Source organism: Ictalurus punctatus, chromosome 28 (assembly GCF_001660625.3).
Source record: "Ictalurus punctatus breed USDA103 chromosome 28, Coco_2.0, whole genome shotgun sequence".
In the NCBI taxonomy this organism is placed as follows: Eukaryota; Metazoa; Chordata; class Actinopteri; order Siluriformes; family Ictaluridae; genus Ictalurus; species Ictalurus punctatus.
The window spans coordinates 13,856,641-13,873,718 of record NC_030443.2 but is presented as its reverse complement, the minus strand read 5'-3'; the positions used below and the strand labels follow the sequence as shown (position 1 = coordinate 13,873,718).

General features: G+C 37.7%; 1 protein-coding gene and 1 long non-coding RNA gene across 2 annotated transcripts; one reads left to right on the top strand and one right to left on the bottom strand.

Annotated features, from left to right (window-relative positions):
• The first annotated feature begins 1,330 nt into the window (after window positions 1–1,330).
• Window positions 1,331–14,969, top strand: eral1 (Era-like 12S mitochondrial rRNA chaperone 1). The gene is made up of 11 exons (XM_017460688.3): window positions 1,331–1,582; window positions 3,524–3,685; window positions 4,907–5,034; window positions 5,124–5,201; window positions 5,379–5,425; window positions 5,847–5,908; window positions 6,574–6,686; window positions 7,091–7,402; window positions 8,827–8,976; window positions 10,722–10,802; window positions 12,945–14,969. Exons 1-11 carry the CDS (start codon window positions 1,486–1,488, stop codon window positions 13,065–13,067), a joined length of 1,353 nt encoding a protein of 450 aa, XP_017316177.1. The 5' UTR covers window positions 1,331–1,485; the 3' UTR covers window positions 13,068–14,969.
• LOC108260406 (uncharacterized) lies at window positions 14,821–16,811 on the bottom strand. The gene is made up of 2 exons (XR_001811139.3): window positions 15,789–16,811; window positions 14,821–15,595 (listed from the first exon to the last, which is right to left on the bottom strand). It is a non-coding gene; the product is annotated as an uncharacterized LOC108260406 (long non-coding RNA).
• Between the last annotated feature and the right edge of the window lie 267 nt (window positions 16,812–17,078).

The window sequence follows — 17,078 nt, the reverse complement described above, 5'->3', positions numbered from 1 at the left end:
TACATAATTGATTTATTTAATACTTTTACCCATAATTAATTGATTTTCATGTGATTCCCCCACATCCAGTGATTCATTTATCATGAAATCTGTGGGTTTATTATTCACATACTATTCAGATGGTATTACTTGAGTTCAAATGTGAAATTTCAGGTCATAACATATTAAAATGCATTTTAACATGTATTTCACATGTGATCGCACATCACTCGCATACTCCTGTGTGACAAAAAAGGATCACGTGATGAATTGTTTTTGCTTTGATCTTGTTGATGTATGTATACCATAGTCAGGGAGAGCAGATGTGCTTTCCTTCTAGCCATCATAAACCTCATACACAGTGTGGAATACATACCTTCAGTGGGAAGGATGAAGGATATCAGGCAGCTTGCAATCTGTCATCTAACATAATGGAGAGTCTACAGCAACAAAATAGAGACTCCAAGCAAAGCAAGCAAACAAATAGGCAAAAGAAAAAAGTAGAACAGTGGATCTAACAGTATATATACATATGAGGAGTGGTCATGACAAAACCTTATTTTGGTTAACAGTGTTTTTGCATTTGTTTTAATTGGACATGGATGCATCGCTCACAGCCTCGCAGCTACTGAGCTCATTTTACTGTCTGTGTGAAATTTCTACGTAGGTTTTTCTGGGTTCTCCAGTTTCCTCCCATCTCTCCAAAACATGCTAGGTGTACTAGCTTTGCTAATTTGCTCCTAGGTGTGTACTATGTGTGTGTGTGTCTGTGTGTGTGCATGGTGCCCGATGCGCTGCTGTCCAATTCAGTGTGTATTCCTGACTCATGTCGAGTGTTCCTGGGATAGGCTCTGGACACTGACCAGGATAAAGAAGGTGAATGAATTCTAAATTGCAAAATATGTCAATCAGAACCGTTTTCAGTCATGAAAGATTTTTGTTTTGCAATATGCATGCCACTGATGGCTTGCAAATGTATACTCAGGATCCTTTTTCTATGCTATAAGACAGAGGATTTTTTGTTTTGTTTTGTTTTGTTTACTTAAAGGGTCAGAATTGTTGCCCTGAAACACCCAATTGAACACCCATCAAGTATTCCGTATTATCAAGTAAAAGCCTATATCATTTAGTCATTAACTTTGTAACATTGCGAAATGGACAAACTACAAAAAAAAACACAGTATGGATTCTTAAATAGCATATATGGACCCGTGCAGGATGTAACAGAAATGTTTATACGCAGTAATTGTGCCATGATATGATATGATACGACTTGACTTCAATTCCACTTGTCCACTAGGTGGCGCATGCGCATTAAGCTGCGCTTAGTTTCCGGTTCCTCTTTGCGCGCTCTTTGACTCTTTGACAGAAGCATCATGGCTGCGCCCTGTGTGCATGTGTACGCAAAGTTACACAGCCTAATCACCTTGCTTGTGTAATGTGTTTCCATGTACATAGCTTACAAACATTTTTTCGTGTCTGGAAACAGAGGGCGGTTGTAAAAACATGGCTCTGCGCATGTGCGAGTCGCTTTTGTGCAGGACTTTGCGCTTGTCCAGTCTCGCGGCATCAATGGAAACTGCGCCACTGCGTCTAAGGACAGGTGTGTACACACTAACACACTAACAGCACTGGAATTATCAACTGGACAACTCTGTAGTGTATAATCCTGCAACACTATAGTTATATTAGTATACTCTGTTGGAAAAGAAAAGAAAACAATATAAACCATGGCATAAAGTCTAATGGTGTCCACTACAAACCATCAGCTAACCATTAAAACCATTATTGGTTCTGAATGGTGTCCACTAGACATAATATGCCATGAGTCGAAGGCAATAAATTCTAGTAGAGACTCACAGGGACTATTACTGTTTCCATTAAAACCAGTACAATTCCCATTAAAACTATTAACATTTTTCTGATGGTTTCTGGGTTGGGTTTTTTTTTTTTCCACAGCAGGGTATTATTTGCCATTTACATATTTATTTAATTTAAAAAAAAACAAAAACAAACATTAATTTATGGCATTTTGTTGACGCCCTTATAAAGAGCAACTTACATTTTCTTCATTTATACAACCGGACAGTTGAGGGTTAAGGGCTCAAAAGCCCAGCAGTGAGTGACACCTTGACAGGGCTGGGATTTCAACTCGCAACTTTCCAATCAGACGTCCACAACGTCCTAACCACTGGGCTACTGCTGCCCATGTTCAGATTGCTTCGCATTGGAATTGCTTCATTTAAAAATAAAAATCCCTTGGCATTCCTTTCTGTCCTTTTGGTTATCTGGCAAAGGCAAAATCCTGATCTTACATGCTTCATTTCATTTATACACATGTATGTAACACTTTCGTCTATTTCAAAGAGGAACTTTTGTTAGGTAATTTATCATTAATCTGCTTTTCCTGTTAGAACAGTTCCATATCCGTAAGTGCAAATTCACGTAAGTGCAAAAAAAATGGATCTGTGTTTAGATACATTACAGTAAACATTTAAAGAGCACAAAATCCCCTGATTTAGTATTTTCATCTTAAAATGGTGTATAACATCCCACCTTATATGTGGAATTATAGTAGCAGCTTGCTGTTATATCAGGTAATGACTTAGTTATGAGACAAAACGTGCTAATGTTAGTTCCATGCTGTATTTGTTGCCATACATCCTATTCCTAACAAAAAACAAAGTGCATTATGGGTAATGTGTACCCTTTAACATACATTCCCTGCGTCCTACTTGGCATAGTATCTGTACTAAATAGTATCTGAGAAGAGAATTAGTGTGTTCCCAAATCGTAGTATGTTGAAATGAGTATCCCATGAAATGAGTATGGTCGGCTATTTCCAGTAGATTTTCAAAGTGTGGATCCGTGGACATTTTTTCAGTTCATATTTCCCACAACTCCTTGCGCGAAGGAGGAGGAGTCTTGTGATGGTTTGCTTTGCTGAATTCACGGATGCATTTTTAGAGAGGTGTAAATGAAACGTGGAATAATAAACGAAGGGAATGATCAGTAAAATGATATATTATACGTTATATTAGGAACAAAGAGTGAAGAAAAGTGGAAATGCAACGAGGAGTTTGTTGTTTACAGTGACTGTGTTCTCATCCGGGTTCTCTTCCGTTACACGACGTGTTAGTATGTCCCAGTACTTCTATACTCTTTTAATACACACTCAAAAGAGAGTACTTTTTCTTCATAAAAAGAGTACATAGTTTTAATACATAGTATAAGTATGCCAGTTTGGACACAGGGAACGTTTGGAGTCTAAACTGTCTTTGTGGAACTGGATATTCACTTTTCTTCTTGCTGTTTTATTGCTCAATTATTTTGTATGGTATTTCTCATAACTGACATAATATTCTGTAGATTGCTTATATATATTTGTGCCTTTCAGTGTCTTTATTTATGCTTGCCTTTTCTGTTTTTTTTTTTTTTTTTTGTGGTACAGTTTCATAGTGAATGGCACTATACAATTCCAAATAACAGTTGTTTGAGTTAAATGATAGGTTTCTGAAATCTCTGTAATTCTCCTCTTCTTCAGCTCATCATGGCTGTGCGGTGAGGAACGCTGCGTTTCGCTTTGTTCCCACCTGTTTCATCTCCACCGAGGCGTTTCTGGAGAGACTGCTGCAGGAACGTACCCTCGGCTTTGCTGAGAATCCTGCAGGCTCCCCTGCTCATGCTGCTGTTCCACTGGATAGAGGTAATCCTGAGCCCCAGTCTGCCGTTGACAGTTGACAAAAAAAAAAACGGTGTTTGGTCTCACTTGCATGGATCTGTCAAAGACTGACAGTAATATGGCCATAAAGTCGGATTTCACTTAAATCACACTACATTCTGTTTGATGTTTTCCACCATGGTGGTCTCGAGCACTGTAGTATAACAGTTGAGTGCAAACGTTTGCGTCCCCTTAAGAAGTAATTTAAATCTGGAGTGTCGTAGATTTTGCCTCATCAAGTAACAACATGGTTAAATAGTGTGTTAAGAGGATAAATGTATTATATAAATAATGAAAAAAAAATCTCCTTTTGTGAATGCAGTATAAATATTCTATAATTCATCCATTATCCTATTACATAATAAATTCATCCAGCCATCTATCCATTATCCTATTACATAATAAATTCATCCAGCCATCTATCCATCCATTATCCTATTACATAATAAATTCATCCAGCCATCCATCCATTATCCTATTACATAATAAATTCATCCAGCCATCTATCCATCCATTATCCTATTACATAATAAATTCATCCAGCCATCCATCCATTATCCTATTACATAATAAATTCATCCAGCCATCTATCCATCCATTATCCTATTACATAATAAATTCATCCAGCCATCTATCCATCCATTATCCTATTACATAATAAATTCATCCAGCCATCCATCCATTATCCTATTACATATTCATCCATCCATCTATCCATCCATTATCCTATTACATAATAAATTCATCCATCCATTATCCTATTACATATTAAATTCATCCATCCATCCATCCATTATCCTATTACATATTCATCCATCCATCTATCCATCCATTATCCTATTACATATTAAATTCATCCATCCATCCATATATTTTCCTATTACACAATCATTAATCAATCCATCCACCCATTATACTATTTCATCCATTATCCCATTACATATTCATCAATCATCCTGTTACATTTTCATTCATCCATCCATTCATCATCCTATTACGTATTCATCCATCCACTATCCTATTACGTTATTAATCCATCTATATATTATCCCATTACATATGATTTTGATCAGTCCATCCACCAGTCCATTATTTCATTACATGTCATCCATCCATCCATCCATCTATCCATCCATCTATTATCCCATTACATATCCATCCATCTATATATATTTGATTTTTTATCTTTATTCTGTCTTTTTTTAGTTGAACATTTTTCCTTGATGCTGAAAGATCCAGATCAACCAGAAAATCCAAAGGTTTTAAGAGTAGCTATAATCGGTGCTCCAAATGCAGGGAAATCAACTCTGACCAACCAGCTCCTGGGCAAAAAGGTACAGTTTATATAATTTTTAACTAAGTGCTTGATGCAATGGTTTTTGTTGGTTATGAAACATTCTCATGTTTTGTCCCTTTAAAATAGCTGTTTGCAACGTCCCAAAAAGTGCATACTACACGATCTCGTGCACTTGGGGTGATCACAGAGGACAATACTCAAATTGTAAGTGATTGTGTTGTTTAAAAAAAAAAAACCCATACACACACATTTTCACAATTCATTCCTCTCAACCTTAATATGATGATTTCTGTTGCACATCGTCTTGAATAAAGATTGCGTGTTATGTCATCACAGAACAAATAGTAAAATCATGTATTTGTCGTCTTTTTTAAATATCAGATCCTGCTGGATACGCCTGGTCTCACTACTCCGTCTAAAGCTAAAAGGTACATTTTAATGCTTTCGAATTAGATCGGGGGAAAGTATTGGCACCCTCAAACTATATTATGTTGAAAGAAAGGTGAATATGACGAAGTGATTCTTCTTGTGTGAAACAGTAGGGTATCTGTAAACTGAGAGCAGGTTTGGACGTTTGTCTGTACTCACTTTAAGTATTCTTTAGGGGTGCCAATAATAACCGGTATGATTTTGAGAAATGCTCTTATTTAGGAAAGGTTTCTTATGCGAGTAATATTATTGTAACTAAGCAGTGTGTTTAATTGGAAATGTGGATATTGTTTGTGGTTTTTATTCTGGAGTTGACTGTGGTTCCTAATTAGACCTCACAGAACAATTTCACTGTATATTTCTTTTCAGCGCAATTGTATTGCACTAATAACACCCCCATCTCATTTCTGTTGCTTACAGACATCAGCTGGAAAAGACCTTTCTTGTGGATCCACTGAAATCATTACGGCAGGCTGATCTAGGTAACATCTGAATTCTACTAACGTTGTAAAGGTCAGAACACGGGAATCTCTTCAGGATGTAGTGTTTTGTGGATTCTAAGTGGCATAACAGGCTGCATTTATTTGCCTTATTAAATTGAAGAGGGGGGAAAAGAGAAGCTGGTTAGGGAACGACTTTAAAAATAAATAAATCTGCTAAAACGTAAGTGGTAAAAGGAACTAGCCTGTTTTGTGGGCGTTCCACAACAATAAACATAACTATAAACTGATATTTTAAATAAATAAATAAAAAGGATGATGTGGCATTCTTTAATGAATTGTCATTGTTGATAGATTGCTGTGATATAAGGGGAACAAAACGCTTGTTATAGGAAAATAATAATAGTAGCTCGGCTTTATGTTCCTATACCATCATGCGCCCAGGTGTAGTATTCTTACTTACTTGGTGCACTGAAATCGCTATGATCTTTAAAAAAAAGAGAGTGAGAGACAGATCTGTGAAACAGATTTTTAGGTTTCTTAAGGTGACATTTAAAGTGCTATTAAAACGCTGAAATGGCAGACGATCTTCACAAGAACAGTCTGTTACAGAGATAGACCAGATTCCATTTATAGCATTTTCAAATGTCTTACAGACCCCTGCCATATGTATCATAAATAGTCGTTATATCTGCTTCATTCTGCAGTGGTGGTGTTGGTAGATGTCTCAGACAAGTGGACGCGTAGTAGGCTGGACTTTGAGGTGCTGAAGGGTCTGGCCATGAACGCACACATCCCTGCTGTCCTCGTTCTCAATAAGGTAACCTCATTGATGCAGCTGGCTCCCCATTACATTTTAAAATGTATTCACATATAAATATACTCAGCGCCATTTCAGTGAAATTTTTGTTTTTGTAAAGTAGAGATGTCAAAGTATTTTACTGCCAGAAAAAAAAACACTGGTCAGAACCTGAAAATCGTGTTTTTTGTTTTGTTTTGTTTTTTACTGACATCTGATGGGTTTTCCCAGACGACCTTAGACATCCTTAAGGAAAGGATGTTCAGTATGAGCTTATAGTGAAGAAGAGTCCTGGAATGAGTACAGGACAGTCTTTATAATTACAGCAACAGTTCTACTAGAGCATCAGGATGAATTTAGTCTTGTCACAAAAAAAAAAAACCTAGCTGTTATGTTATGCTCGGGCATGTCTCTCACACGTACAGGTGGACCTCCTGAAGAGCAAACCCTTGCTGCTGGACATTACCGAAGAACTGACGGAGGGTATCGTGAACGGCAAGAGGCTGAAAGTGCGCAGTTTAGTGAAGCCGCTCCAGAAGGAAACGCAAGAGAAGCAAACGGAAAAGACTGCAGGTCTGCAGAACGGAGAAGAGCACATGCCAAATCCAGAAAATCAGCTTCTGAAAGGCCCGGACAGAGAGCAGCTGAGGGCCCTGAAGAGTTGTAAAGGATGGCCACACTTCAAGGATGTCTTCATGATGTGTGCTACAGACGGCGAGGATGTGCAGACGCTGAAGGTAGACAACATTTAGATTTTTTAACAAAAATACTTGACCTGGTTCGTATGATTGCGTAAAAGATATAAAATCATGGTGAGGATTTATCACGTCATAGTCACCGTTGACCATTGACATTTACACACAACCTCAAGATAAAAAAAGGATCACGATTCCTAAAGTTGCGATTGACTATTTCAAGGGTATCTTAGGTAATTTAGGTGATAATGGGCTGGTTTAGTTTCATAGAAGTAGCATCATTTTTGTTACGGCCTAATACTCTGATCATTACTGATGTTGGCAGTTAGCAAATTCTTAAAGTATTCATCGCATCTAAACATCTCATCGGACCTTGTGAGGTACAACTGATTGTAAATAACCTGATCGTAATCATCCCAGGGTCTTTATCTGATTTCAGGAAATTTAAGATTGATGATAATCAGGTTATTCGGCAATGTGTACTGTTAATCAGGTTTCGTTATACTATATCTGTGTATATAAGGAAAAAAGAATCTGTCTGAATCAAAAGAGTGGCAGGTTAAAAAGGAACAGTGGAATTTATGTTTAGTAGTGCTGTTTGTCAGCACTACTCAGTTAATTGATTAGATTGTACTTATATAAGAGAAAGTACTTACAATCTGCTTGATGTAAAAAGTAGCAATGCTGCAACATCACTATCTGAGCGTGTAATTAAACTAATAGCTGCACTGCTTGTGGAGATATTACTAAAAGAAATCCCATTGAGGGACTCTTTTGTGTGTGTGTGTGTGTGTGTGTGTGTGTGTAACATTGGAGCCTAGAGTTTTTCCTCTTTATCATACCACCCAAGTTATTTCCATAATCATGTTTTTTTTGTTTGTTTTTTCCTCCACTTTTTGGTCATTAAAACACTGTTATGATCTTCCATGCTGGGGAAGATGCAGAGATGATCCGGGACCAGTAACAACCAGTAACAAAAACTGTCAGCGTTTACAGCACCTCATATCATCTGCAGAATTACTTTATTCCCTTATCATTCATCCGGAAATAATAATAACAATAAAAAGCAGGCTCCATTCATGCAGATTGCCAAGCTGCCTGGGATCTCATGAAGTACGAAGAACTACTTGATGCCCGATAATTGTCAATCCCCCCCGGCCTAAAAAAAAAAATATTACTCCGATGTGAATATATGTGCTTGTGTTGCTCACAAACTGGCAATAGTGTTGCATTTCAAGAAACTAAAACATAAATTTGTTTATTATTAATACATATTGTTAAAAATGGTACTTTTTTGATTGACAGTTTTATTTTTGTAATGTTAATAAAAGAATATGACAATACCCACGACATACACAGAAAAGTGTATCGTGACATCATTTATCGCAGTATTGATACTTTAGAGTCATATCACCCTACTATTAATAGGAATGTGCTCATTATATAAATGTGACTGGATTTGACAGAGTTATCTGATGGTGGAGGCGAAGCCAGGTCCGTGGCAGTACCACAGTGCCGTACTCACCGATCAGAGCCCAGAGGACATCTGTACCAACACCATCCGAGAGAAACTACTGGAGTATCTTCCTCAGGAGGTGCCTTACACAGTGACCCAGGTAGAGCTCACATGAGAAACCCACACGCACTCACTGTGTTTCTTCAGTTCCTCTCCTCCTCCATTCTTTCTTTCCTCTGCTTTTAAAGCATTAAAGAAAACCTTCAGCAAAAAAGAAAGGACCTTTTGAACAACCATTTTCAGGGTACCTGTGGGTGCTTGAAAAGTCTGGACAAAGCATTAAATTCAACACATTGAAGGCTATAAAAAGTAAATAGTAGAGTGGGAAGGCTTAAAATAGTTTGTGGAGGTGTTTAATTTTAGAGTGCGATCCGAGGAGACGCTTGAAACAGCCAATTTGTTTTTGATTGGTTGGTGATAATTACGGTAACTGGAACAGGGTGGTGGACAGGAAGTAATGGGGAAGTGTAAATTTAACAGCAAGTGGCTCGAAAATGATCAGCTCTCGGATCGGTTAAAACCAGTACTGGGAAATGATTTGGAAGCTCGCTATATAGCATTTGTAAGAAATGCTTTAAACTCGGCTCTGAGTGTTAAGGCCTTGGAATCGCACATACAAGCGGAAAAGCACGAGCAGTATGTGCAAGCGAAATCCTCCTGGTTGCAGTTTGCCAACCCAGCTCGCACTGTTACTACTGAAACTGTTTGTGTACAAGTAACAACTTCCAGCCTGCAATCATTAGACATTCGATCAGTAAGCGAAGGTTATCTGGATATTACCGGACAGTGACGAATCATCTCTCGTACACTTCTGACGAAGTTGACTCGGTTTCTAAAGCAGATGTTTCCTGACTCTGAGCTCATGAAGACCTTCACATGTGGATGAGACAGTGCTGCCTACATCACCAGGTTCAATTTTGCACTGTACATAAAAAAAATAAAAATACTTCCCAGAGCAATAAAAAGGGTGTGTTTTGGTCATGTTTGATGAGAGTCTGAACAAAACAACCAAGACCGAGCAAAGGGATTCATCCAAACATTTTTCATACCGCTTATCTTACACAGGGTTGCGGGGGAGCCTGGAGCCTATCCCAGGGAACTCGGGGCACAAGACGGGAGTCACACTAGATAGGGTGCCAACCCGTCACAGGACACAATCACACACATGTACGCACCCATTCATACACTATGGACAATTTTGCCAATCAGCCTACAACGCATGTCTTTGGACTAGGGAAGGAAACCAGAGTACCCGGAGGAAACCCCCGAAGCACGGGGAGAGCATGCAAACTCCACACACACAGGGCGCAGGTGGGATTCGAACCCCCAACCCTGGAGGTCCAGTTATTATAGAGATCGTTTCTTTAAAATGTTTTATCCATAAAGTTCCTTATAAAGTTTAATTCAATCTTAACACACAATGTGTTAGTTTACACAGTGCTTTGCATTTTAAGTAATTCATGTATTTTAATGCCGTATATTCGGAATAATTAAGCTTATAATTAATGTTCTTCATGTGTTCTATATCCATAATAAATGTACTACATTATTTACAAAAGCAAACACATAAATGTGCATTGTAATACAATAAACATGTCTGGAGTTGTCCAAGGAGCCTCGGCGGTCTTGATTTGGTAGCACTGATTTTTTGGTATTTTAAGTTTTATAAACTAGCAGATTTAAATATTTAATGTGTTTTTAAACCATTTTATTAAATGTGGTTTTAATTTTTTCTTTTATTGTGCTTTTAAACAATAACAACCTACAGATACCCTGCATTTTGTTCCCACTGTACAGTGGAGTTTCCTTATTACTGGAACGATCTCTATGCTGTGTGTCTTGCAGTACATTGAACTCTGGAGGGAAGCCGCCGACGGCAATTTGGACATATCTGTCAAACTGCATGTGAAAAAGGACAGCCACATGGTGAGAAATTCAATTCAAGGCATAGTTTCCATTGTCTGATGCTTGAAAGTCTAAAAAAAAAAAAAAAAAAAAAAAACTGTGTGGAAGTTTCAAGGTTTTTAATGTACTTCAGTTTGAATAAACACCTGGAGAATGGTTACATTTTCCACGATCAGTGAACTCAAGTCTTTTATAGTGTCATATTTTCATATCTAGTCTTGCTTGTGTGTATCGTGTGCCCACTTGACAAAAATCTCCTGATGGAGGAGGAGGCTGTAATGTAAGCAGTCAGCCTTTTGAATTTAATCTGCGCTGGACTCTAAGCTTATGGCAAGTGCTGTTCTGTGAATATCAAATAATTGCTCGCTCCATTATGCCTGCCAGTTTACATTAAATTGCCTACAAAAATACAGTCACACGGTCCGCTGTGTAGAAGGAAGGAAGGAAGGACACGACACACAGAAAACATTGTAGCAACTTCTACAAAAAGAAATAGCACACTTTTAAACCTTGAAATAATTGACTTTATACCACAATGCTGTTCAATTCTCAAGTCTGATTGGCCAGAAAGGTTTATATCAGTCATCATCAAGCACTCGTTCTTACGTTAACATTGCTATAGTAACAGCTCCTTCACTGCCTAGGAATAAACATATCCTTAGACTGTGTTTTCATTTAAACAAAGATGTGAAGTTGTTGATACGATGGTGAAGCTTTCTGTAAGGAGATGTTATGATATTTATGGAAGGAGTCTCCAGTGTCCGCATCAGAGGAGAATCATTGCAACAGATGAGTTTGTGCTTTCCCATTTCTCGGCTGTTGATGGAAGTACTTAGTGTTTGTTGCTGTTGTAACAGGAATTTGGCTCTGGATGTTCCATAAGATTAGATGTAGTTACAAACGTGGGGAAAAATATTATGATGTGGTGTTTTTTTTCATTTCAAATTGCTGTGGTAGAAAAGGAATAAAACATATTGGGAAGTACTGTTATTGAAAATGAAAACTTCAGGATTGTAACAGCCGCATCATGTCGTAGATTATTTGCCTATAGCAGCATGCTGTGCCGTGATTTACTCCTTACTTACAAGCTGACCGCTAGTGTAATGTCCATTAACTAGCAAGCAGGGTTTCCCTTGCTGCGTCCCAATTCACATACTTATACTATGCATTAAAAGTAAATACTGTTTTTGCAAAGAAAATGCACATAGTTTTGTATGTGCATCATGTAACGGAAGAGAACGTTGTCGCCTTGTTACGCTCACCGTCACCGTAAACAAACTCCTCGTTGCATTTCAGCTTTTTTTCATTCATCGTTCCTTATATAATTTCTGCTAATATCATTTCATTTACCATTCCCTTGATTTATTTTTCCACGTTTCATTTACACCTCTCTAAAATCGGTTCTCTTAAAAAAAAAAAATTTAAAAAAATTTAAAAAACACCCTCACAATGCTCCTACCTCGTGCAAGTTGTGGGCAATATTAGCTGAAAACGTGTCCACGGATCCACACTTCAAACATCAACCGGAAATAGTAGACCACCCGGGAACCTTTGGGATATTAATTTCAACATACTACGATTTGGGAACACAATAATTGTAATCTCGGATACTGTTTAGGACGGACAGTATGAGAATTAGCACCTATCTAATTTTATCCAACTCCTTCAGTTAAAATTTTAAGGCCACCGCCTTTACTTTAATCTCTCGTGTTTGTAGGTTTGACTTCAATTATAACCAAACACCAGATGAGGTCTAATAGAGTGAAAACGATGGGATAAAATCACTCATTCACTGATTTTTTGCAAATCATTATCAAACAAGTCCCCATTTTATAATTTTTCTACATAATCTCAATTTTGTTCAGCACAAGTGTTCCAGCGATTTTAAGGCATCCCAGATTCTTTTAGAAAAAAGTTTGTTCAATTCTAATTTATATCCCACTTTTAAGGTTTTCATTTGACTTACCCTCGTATTTAAATATTTAATATTCCTGCTTTAGCTAGGCATTTTTAACTAGATAAACTCAGTAAAAGTGTGCTTGTGGAAATGGATTACTGCCTTAATAGGATTGCCCTATAGCTATAGATAGCTTTGTGAACTTACAGACTTTTTTTTTCCTACTCACACTCTCTTTTCCCTTTCTCTCTGATCATTTTAAACAGAAAATGGTGATTGGTCCTGGGGGGCAGCTGATAGCTCGAATAGCCCGGGAAGCAGCACTGGACCTCATGAACGCTTTCATGTGTGAGGTGCGACTCAAAATATCCGCCACTCTGAAGAACTGAAGTGGATCGAGCTCTGATCTGCAAGTTTTCTGTTGGTGAATTTGCTCTGGGATCTGAAAGAACAAAACCAAAAAACCCCTCCAGCATGGAGTCCAGACTTTAACAAAGAAAACAATTCGAGGCTTCAGTTTGTCTCGTGGACAGCATGTGGACTGTCTTATCTCTCACACAGCTCTGTGTATAACAGTCACATTTGGAACAGAGCCTGCTTTCTGAACTCAAGCTGCTGTTGCAGTGTCCTAGGACTTTTAGCCCCGAGTCTATTTATTATTAGTAAGGTCTTTATACAGAATCTCATTTTAGCAGCGGGATACATCATGAATAAATCAGCATTGTTCCAGAACGGCTGAAAATGTGTCCTGGTCAGAATTGCTGATGAGGTTCAAGCAGAGTTGAGACACTTTACAGGGAACTTTTGCCTCTAATGGTCTCAGTTCCTTATCCAAGCTGTCCAGACCTGTTTTTGACCCCGGATTCTCATTCAGCTCCATCAGAGAGCAGTCTTTCAATCATCCTGGTGGTTGTTCTGTCCACATTATTAATTGTAACTGAACTTTTTAGGTTATATAATAAAACTGTAATGTGATGATTGATATGGCAAAAAATATTTATATATATATATATATATATATATAGATAGATAGATAGATAGATAGATAGATATAGAAAAAAAAGCTACAAAAAAAATTAACAAAAATATTTTTGGTACAAAAAGCTAATTAACAACTCTTAAATTTATTTAACCAGCATTTTATATATATATATAAATTTAAATAAATTTAAAGAGTTGTTAATTAGCTTTTTGTACCGAAAATCTAATCTCTGTATCTCTTTTTTTTTAACTTCTAATGCCTTTGAATAGTAAAAAAAAATGCTTTCTGTAAAAAGGCAATGAAAAAACACTTTATTACTGTAAGGTCAGTCCTTTCAGTAGGAGATTACTCCACTGTAGAGAAATAAAACACACAAAATAAATAATAAAACCAGACATTAACCAGAAAGTCATTCTTTCTCGTCTACTGTATAAAGCATGTAGTGGAAAAGCTCTTATGTGAAACTGGTTTTTTGTTCACATTTTTTTGGCTGAATGTTTTTCATTGGCTGAACTTGTGTATCGCTTATTTAAGTACTGAATATGGAAAATTAATTAAATGAACCCGTTGATCCTGGAATACATTTCAACTTCCAGTCAGTTACTTATACAGTGTAGTCATAAACCCCCCAGCGCCTGATTACTATCCATAATACTCATAAAATTGTATAATGATGTTAATATAATGTAATATCCCTGATATCATATTGTTATATTACCAGCGGTGCCCTTCAGTTATTTATGTGCTACATAGGATTTTATTTAGTTTTTTGCCAGCTCTTTGCCGTCCTTCCCTCTCTCAGTTCCTGCTTGTCTTTCACAGCTGCTAGAACTTAACTAAAGGCGCAGCCCCACAGGGCTACATTACCCCTCTAATGGAGCTCTAACCTGCCACTAAAATGGGCACACACTGGCCGGGATGCATTTGTTCTTGTATCCTCCCCTGTGGTTGAACCTGGCAGGCAGTCACTTCTTATCCAGGCCATGGTGATGGATCGCTAATTCATAGATAAGCTAGCCCAAAGCAAGGTCTCTCTCTCTCTCTCTCTCCCTCTCCCCCCTTTCTTGCCGAGTTATTTGAGGTCAGCGACAATAAGAAAAATATTACACTATATTGTGTGTAAATAAAATATGGATTTGAAGAATGTGGAGAGCTATTGATTCAGCTGGATGTGTTTATTGAGCCATAGTACATTATTGATAGTATTCAGCACATAATATTTGCTATTATCAGTACTCAGTCAAGGATGCCAATTCCTTCCTCAAGGCACCCAATGCAAAAAAACTCAAAAACTGATGACCTGAAATGGTCGTGTATGATACATGTTTGACGAATTAATATAACAATTCACCAAGGCACAACATAATACATTTATACACTGAAAGTAGTTACTACTGACACACTATTTTGTGTTATATCAAGACATTTTAATCATAAACACAGCCCGCATGCAAAATAGACTTTTTTTTTTTTTTTTTAAATGAATTTACTGAATTCATGCACTTATACTAATATGAATACCTTTAGGGTCATTGTACAAGGACAAGATTCAGCGTGTAGTTCCACATCAAGCAATGTTACGTTAAATAAGAAATGAATTTATATCAGATAGAACTACAATGCTGTTATGACATATTTATAAAATATTCATATGAAGTTCATTCCAGTTGGCGTTTTCGATAGTTGGTGCCAGCGAGAAGAAGCAAAAGAACCCTTACCATTACTAAACTCAGTAATGGTAACGGTTTAACCGCCTCTCTCTATCACAGACTGTGCGTGTGTGTGGTATCCCACAGGAGGAGGTATGCCACACTGGATAGTACATCATCTATACTGTAGTGTCTCCATAATGAACTTACAGTATATGATGATATCCTGTCCAGAAGACAATATAAGACCTTGTGAACCTTAGTGTGAGAAATTTCCGGATTGTTCCTGTGAAGAAAACAGAAGAAAATTGGCTCAGTATCTTTCCCTTATTATATCAAATTGTTCTTTTTATGGTACTTACAAGAAAATCCTCTCTAAACATTGAGATCATACATACTTATGGGCCAATTCATCAACAGTTTAATTGGATGCCAAAACTGACACGCAGTTGTTACCTTTTCCAACTTGCTTTGCTCACCTTAAGGTCACTTGTTTCGTGTCCCCTTGAAGTAGGTGTTAACACACAGCTTAATTACACTCATTTAACACCTTCCCTGTCATCTTTCCTTCCTTTCTATTTGTCTGCAGGCTCGGTGTCTCCGTTTTGTCCAGCGGTCCCCCAGAGTTCTGTCAAATAACCCCCTTCCCTCAGCATTTTAATGACCTTTACTCATTTGCATATGGTGATGACACAAGGGTTGTCTCGCTCTTATCTGGGTTCTCCTTTTCCGCCTTTCGACCAATCAGACTCCTGTCCTCTATCAACCACCGAACAGTAACTCCTGACTTTAGTGTGTCTGCACATGTGGACGGACACGCCTTCTTATCACGCCGGTTAAACCTGGAATTGGACCAACAACAACAACAAAAAAGTTATAACCCAATGAGTCAGTTTATTAGATATGATTGATCTCCAAAGCTGAATATTTTAATTGAATACGCTGGGTCTAAGACAAGTGAACTGTCTAGCTTTTTATGTAGTTCATTGTTCTGATTACATAAAAGCTTGTGTTTCGTACAGTAGACTGTTTTTAATGTTGCTGTACAGTTCTGCTGAGAGTTAGAAATGTATAGTTTCAGTCTGCTTATTTGTCTTTTAAACTTAAAAGAAGGATTATTGGTCGTTTAAAAAAAAAAAATCCCAATATTTTTCTCTTTTTTTATTGAAATATTTATTCTCCTTGAACTGAGTCACTATGCTTCCTCAGAGGCTGCTTACAGTTGGATCTAGAACCTTTTGGAGTTTATGATTTCTCTAAAGTTTCTATGTAGAACCCTACAACAGTGTGTTTCACAATGAGAGAGGATCCCATGTTGAGCCCCTTTAGGAACCCAAGAACCTTTTCCAAATGAAATTGGGAGAATCTTTTTGGGTAATAATAGGTATTTCCTCCCAAAAGAATTGGGGCGGCTGTGGTTCAGGTGGTAGAGCGGGTTGTCCACTAATCGTAGGTTTGGCGGTTCGATTCCTGGCCCACATGACTCTACATGCGGAAGTGTCCTTGGGCAAGACGCTGAACCCCAAGTTGCTCCCGAAGGCAAGTTAGCGCCTTGCATGGCAGCTCTGCTACCATTGGTGTGTGTGTGTGTGAGTGAAAGGGTGAATGAGATATAGTACTTTGGATTAAAGTACTATATAAGTGCAGACCATTTACCAAAAGAAACGTTTCCTGTTTTCAAATCGCTGGGACCAGATCGTCTACACCCGCTGTCGAATAGGTCACTCCAGGATGACACACACGGTTTTAATATTAGAAGACTCACCAAC

Bases quoted from the DNA above. Each gene is read 5' to 3' on its own strand.
- eral1 (XM_017460688.3), top strand. From the start codon at position 1,486: ATGGCTCTGCGCATGTGCGAGTCGCTTTTGTGCAGGACTTTGCGCTTG. The intron at 3,686-4,906 runs GTAATCCTGAGC...GTCTTTTTTTAG, and splicing joins TGCTGTTCCACTGGATAGAG to TTGAACATTTTTCCTTGATG. The intron at 8,977-10,721 runs GTAGAGCTCACA...TGTGTCTTGCAG, and splicing joins TGCCTTACACAGTGACCCAG to TACATTGAACTCTGGAGGGA.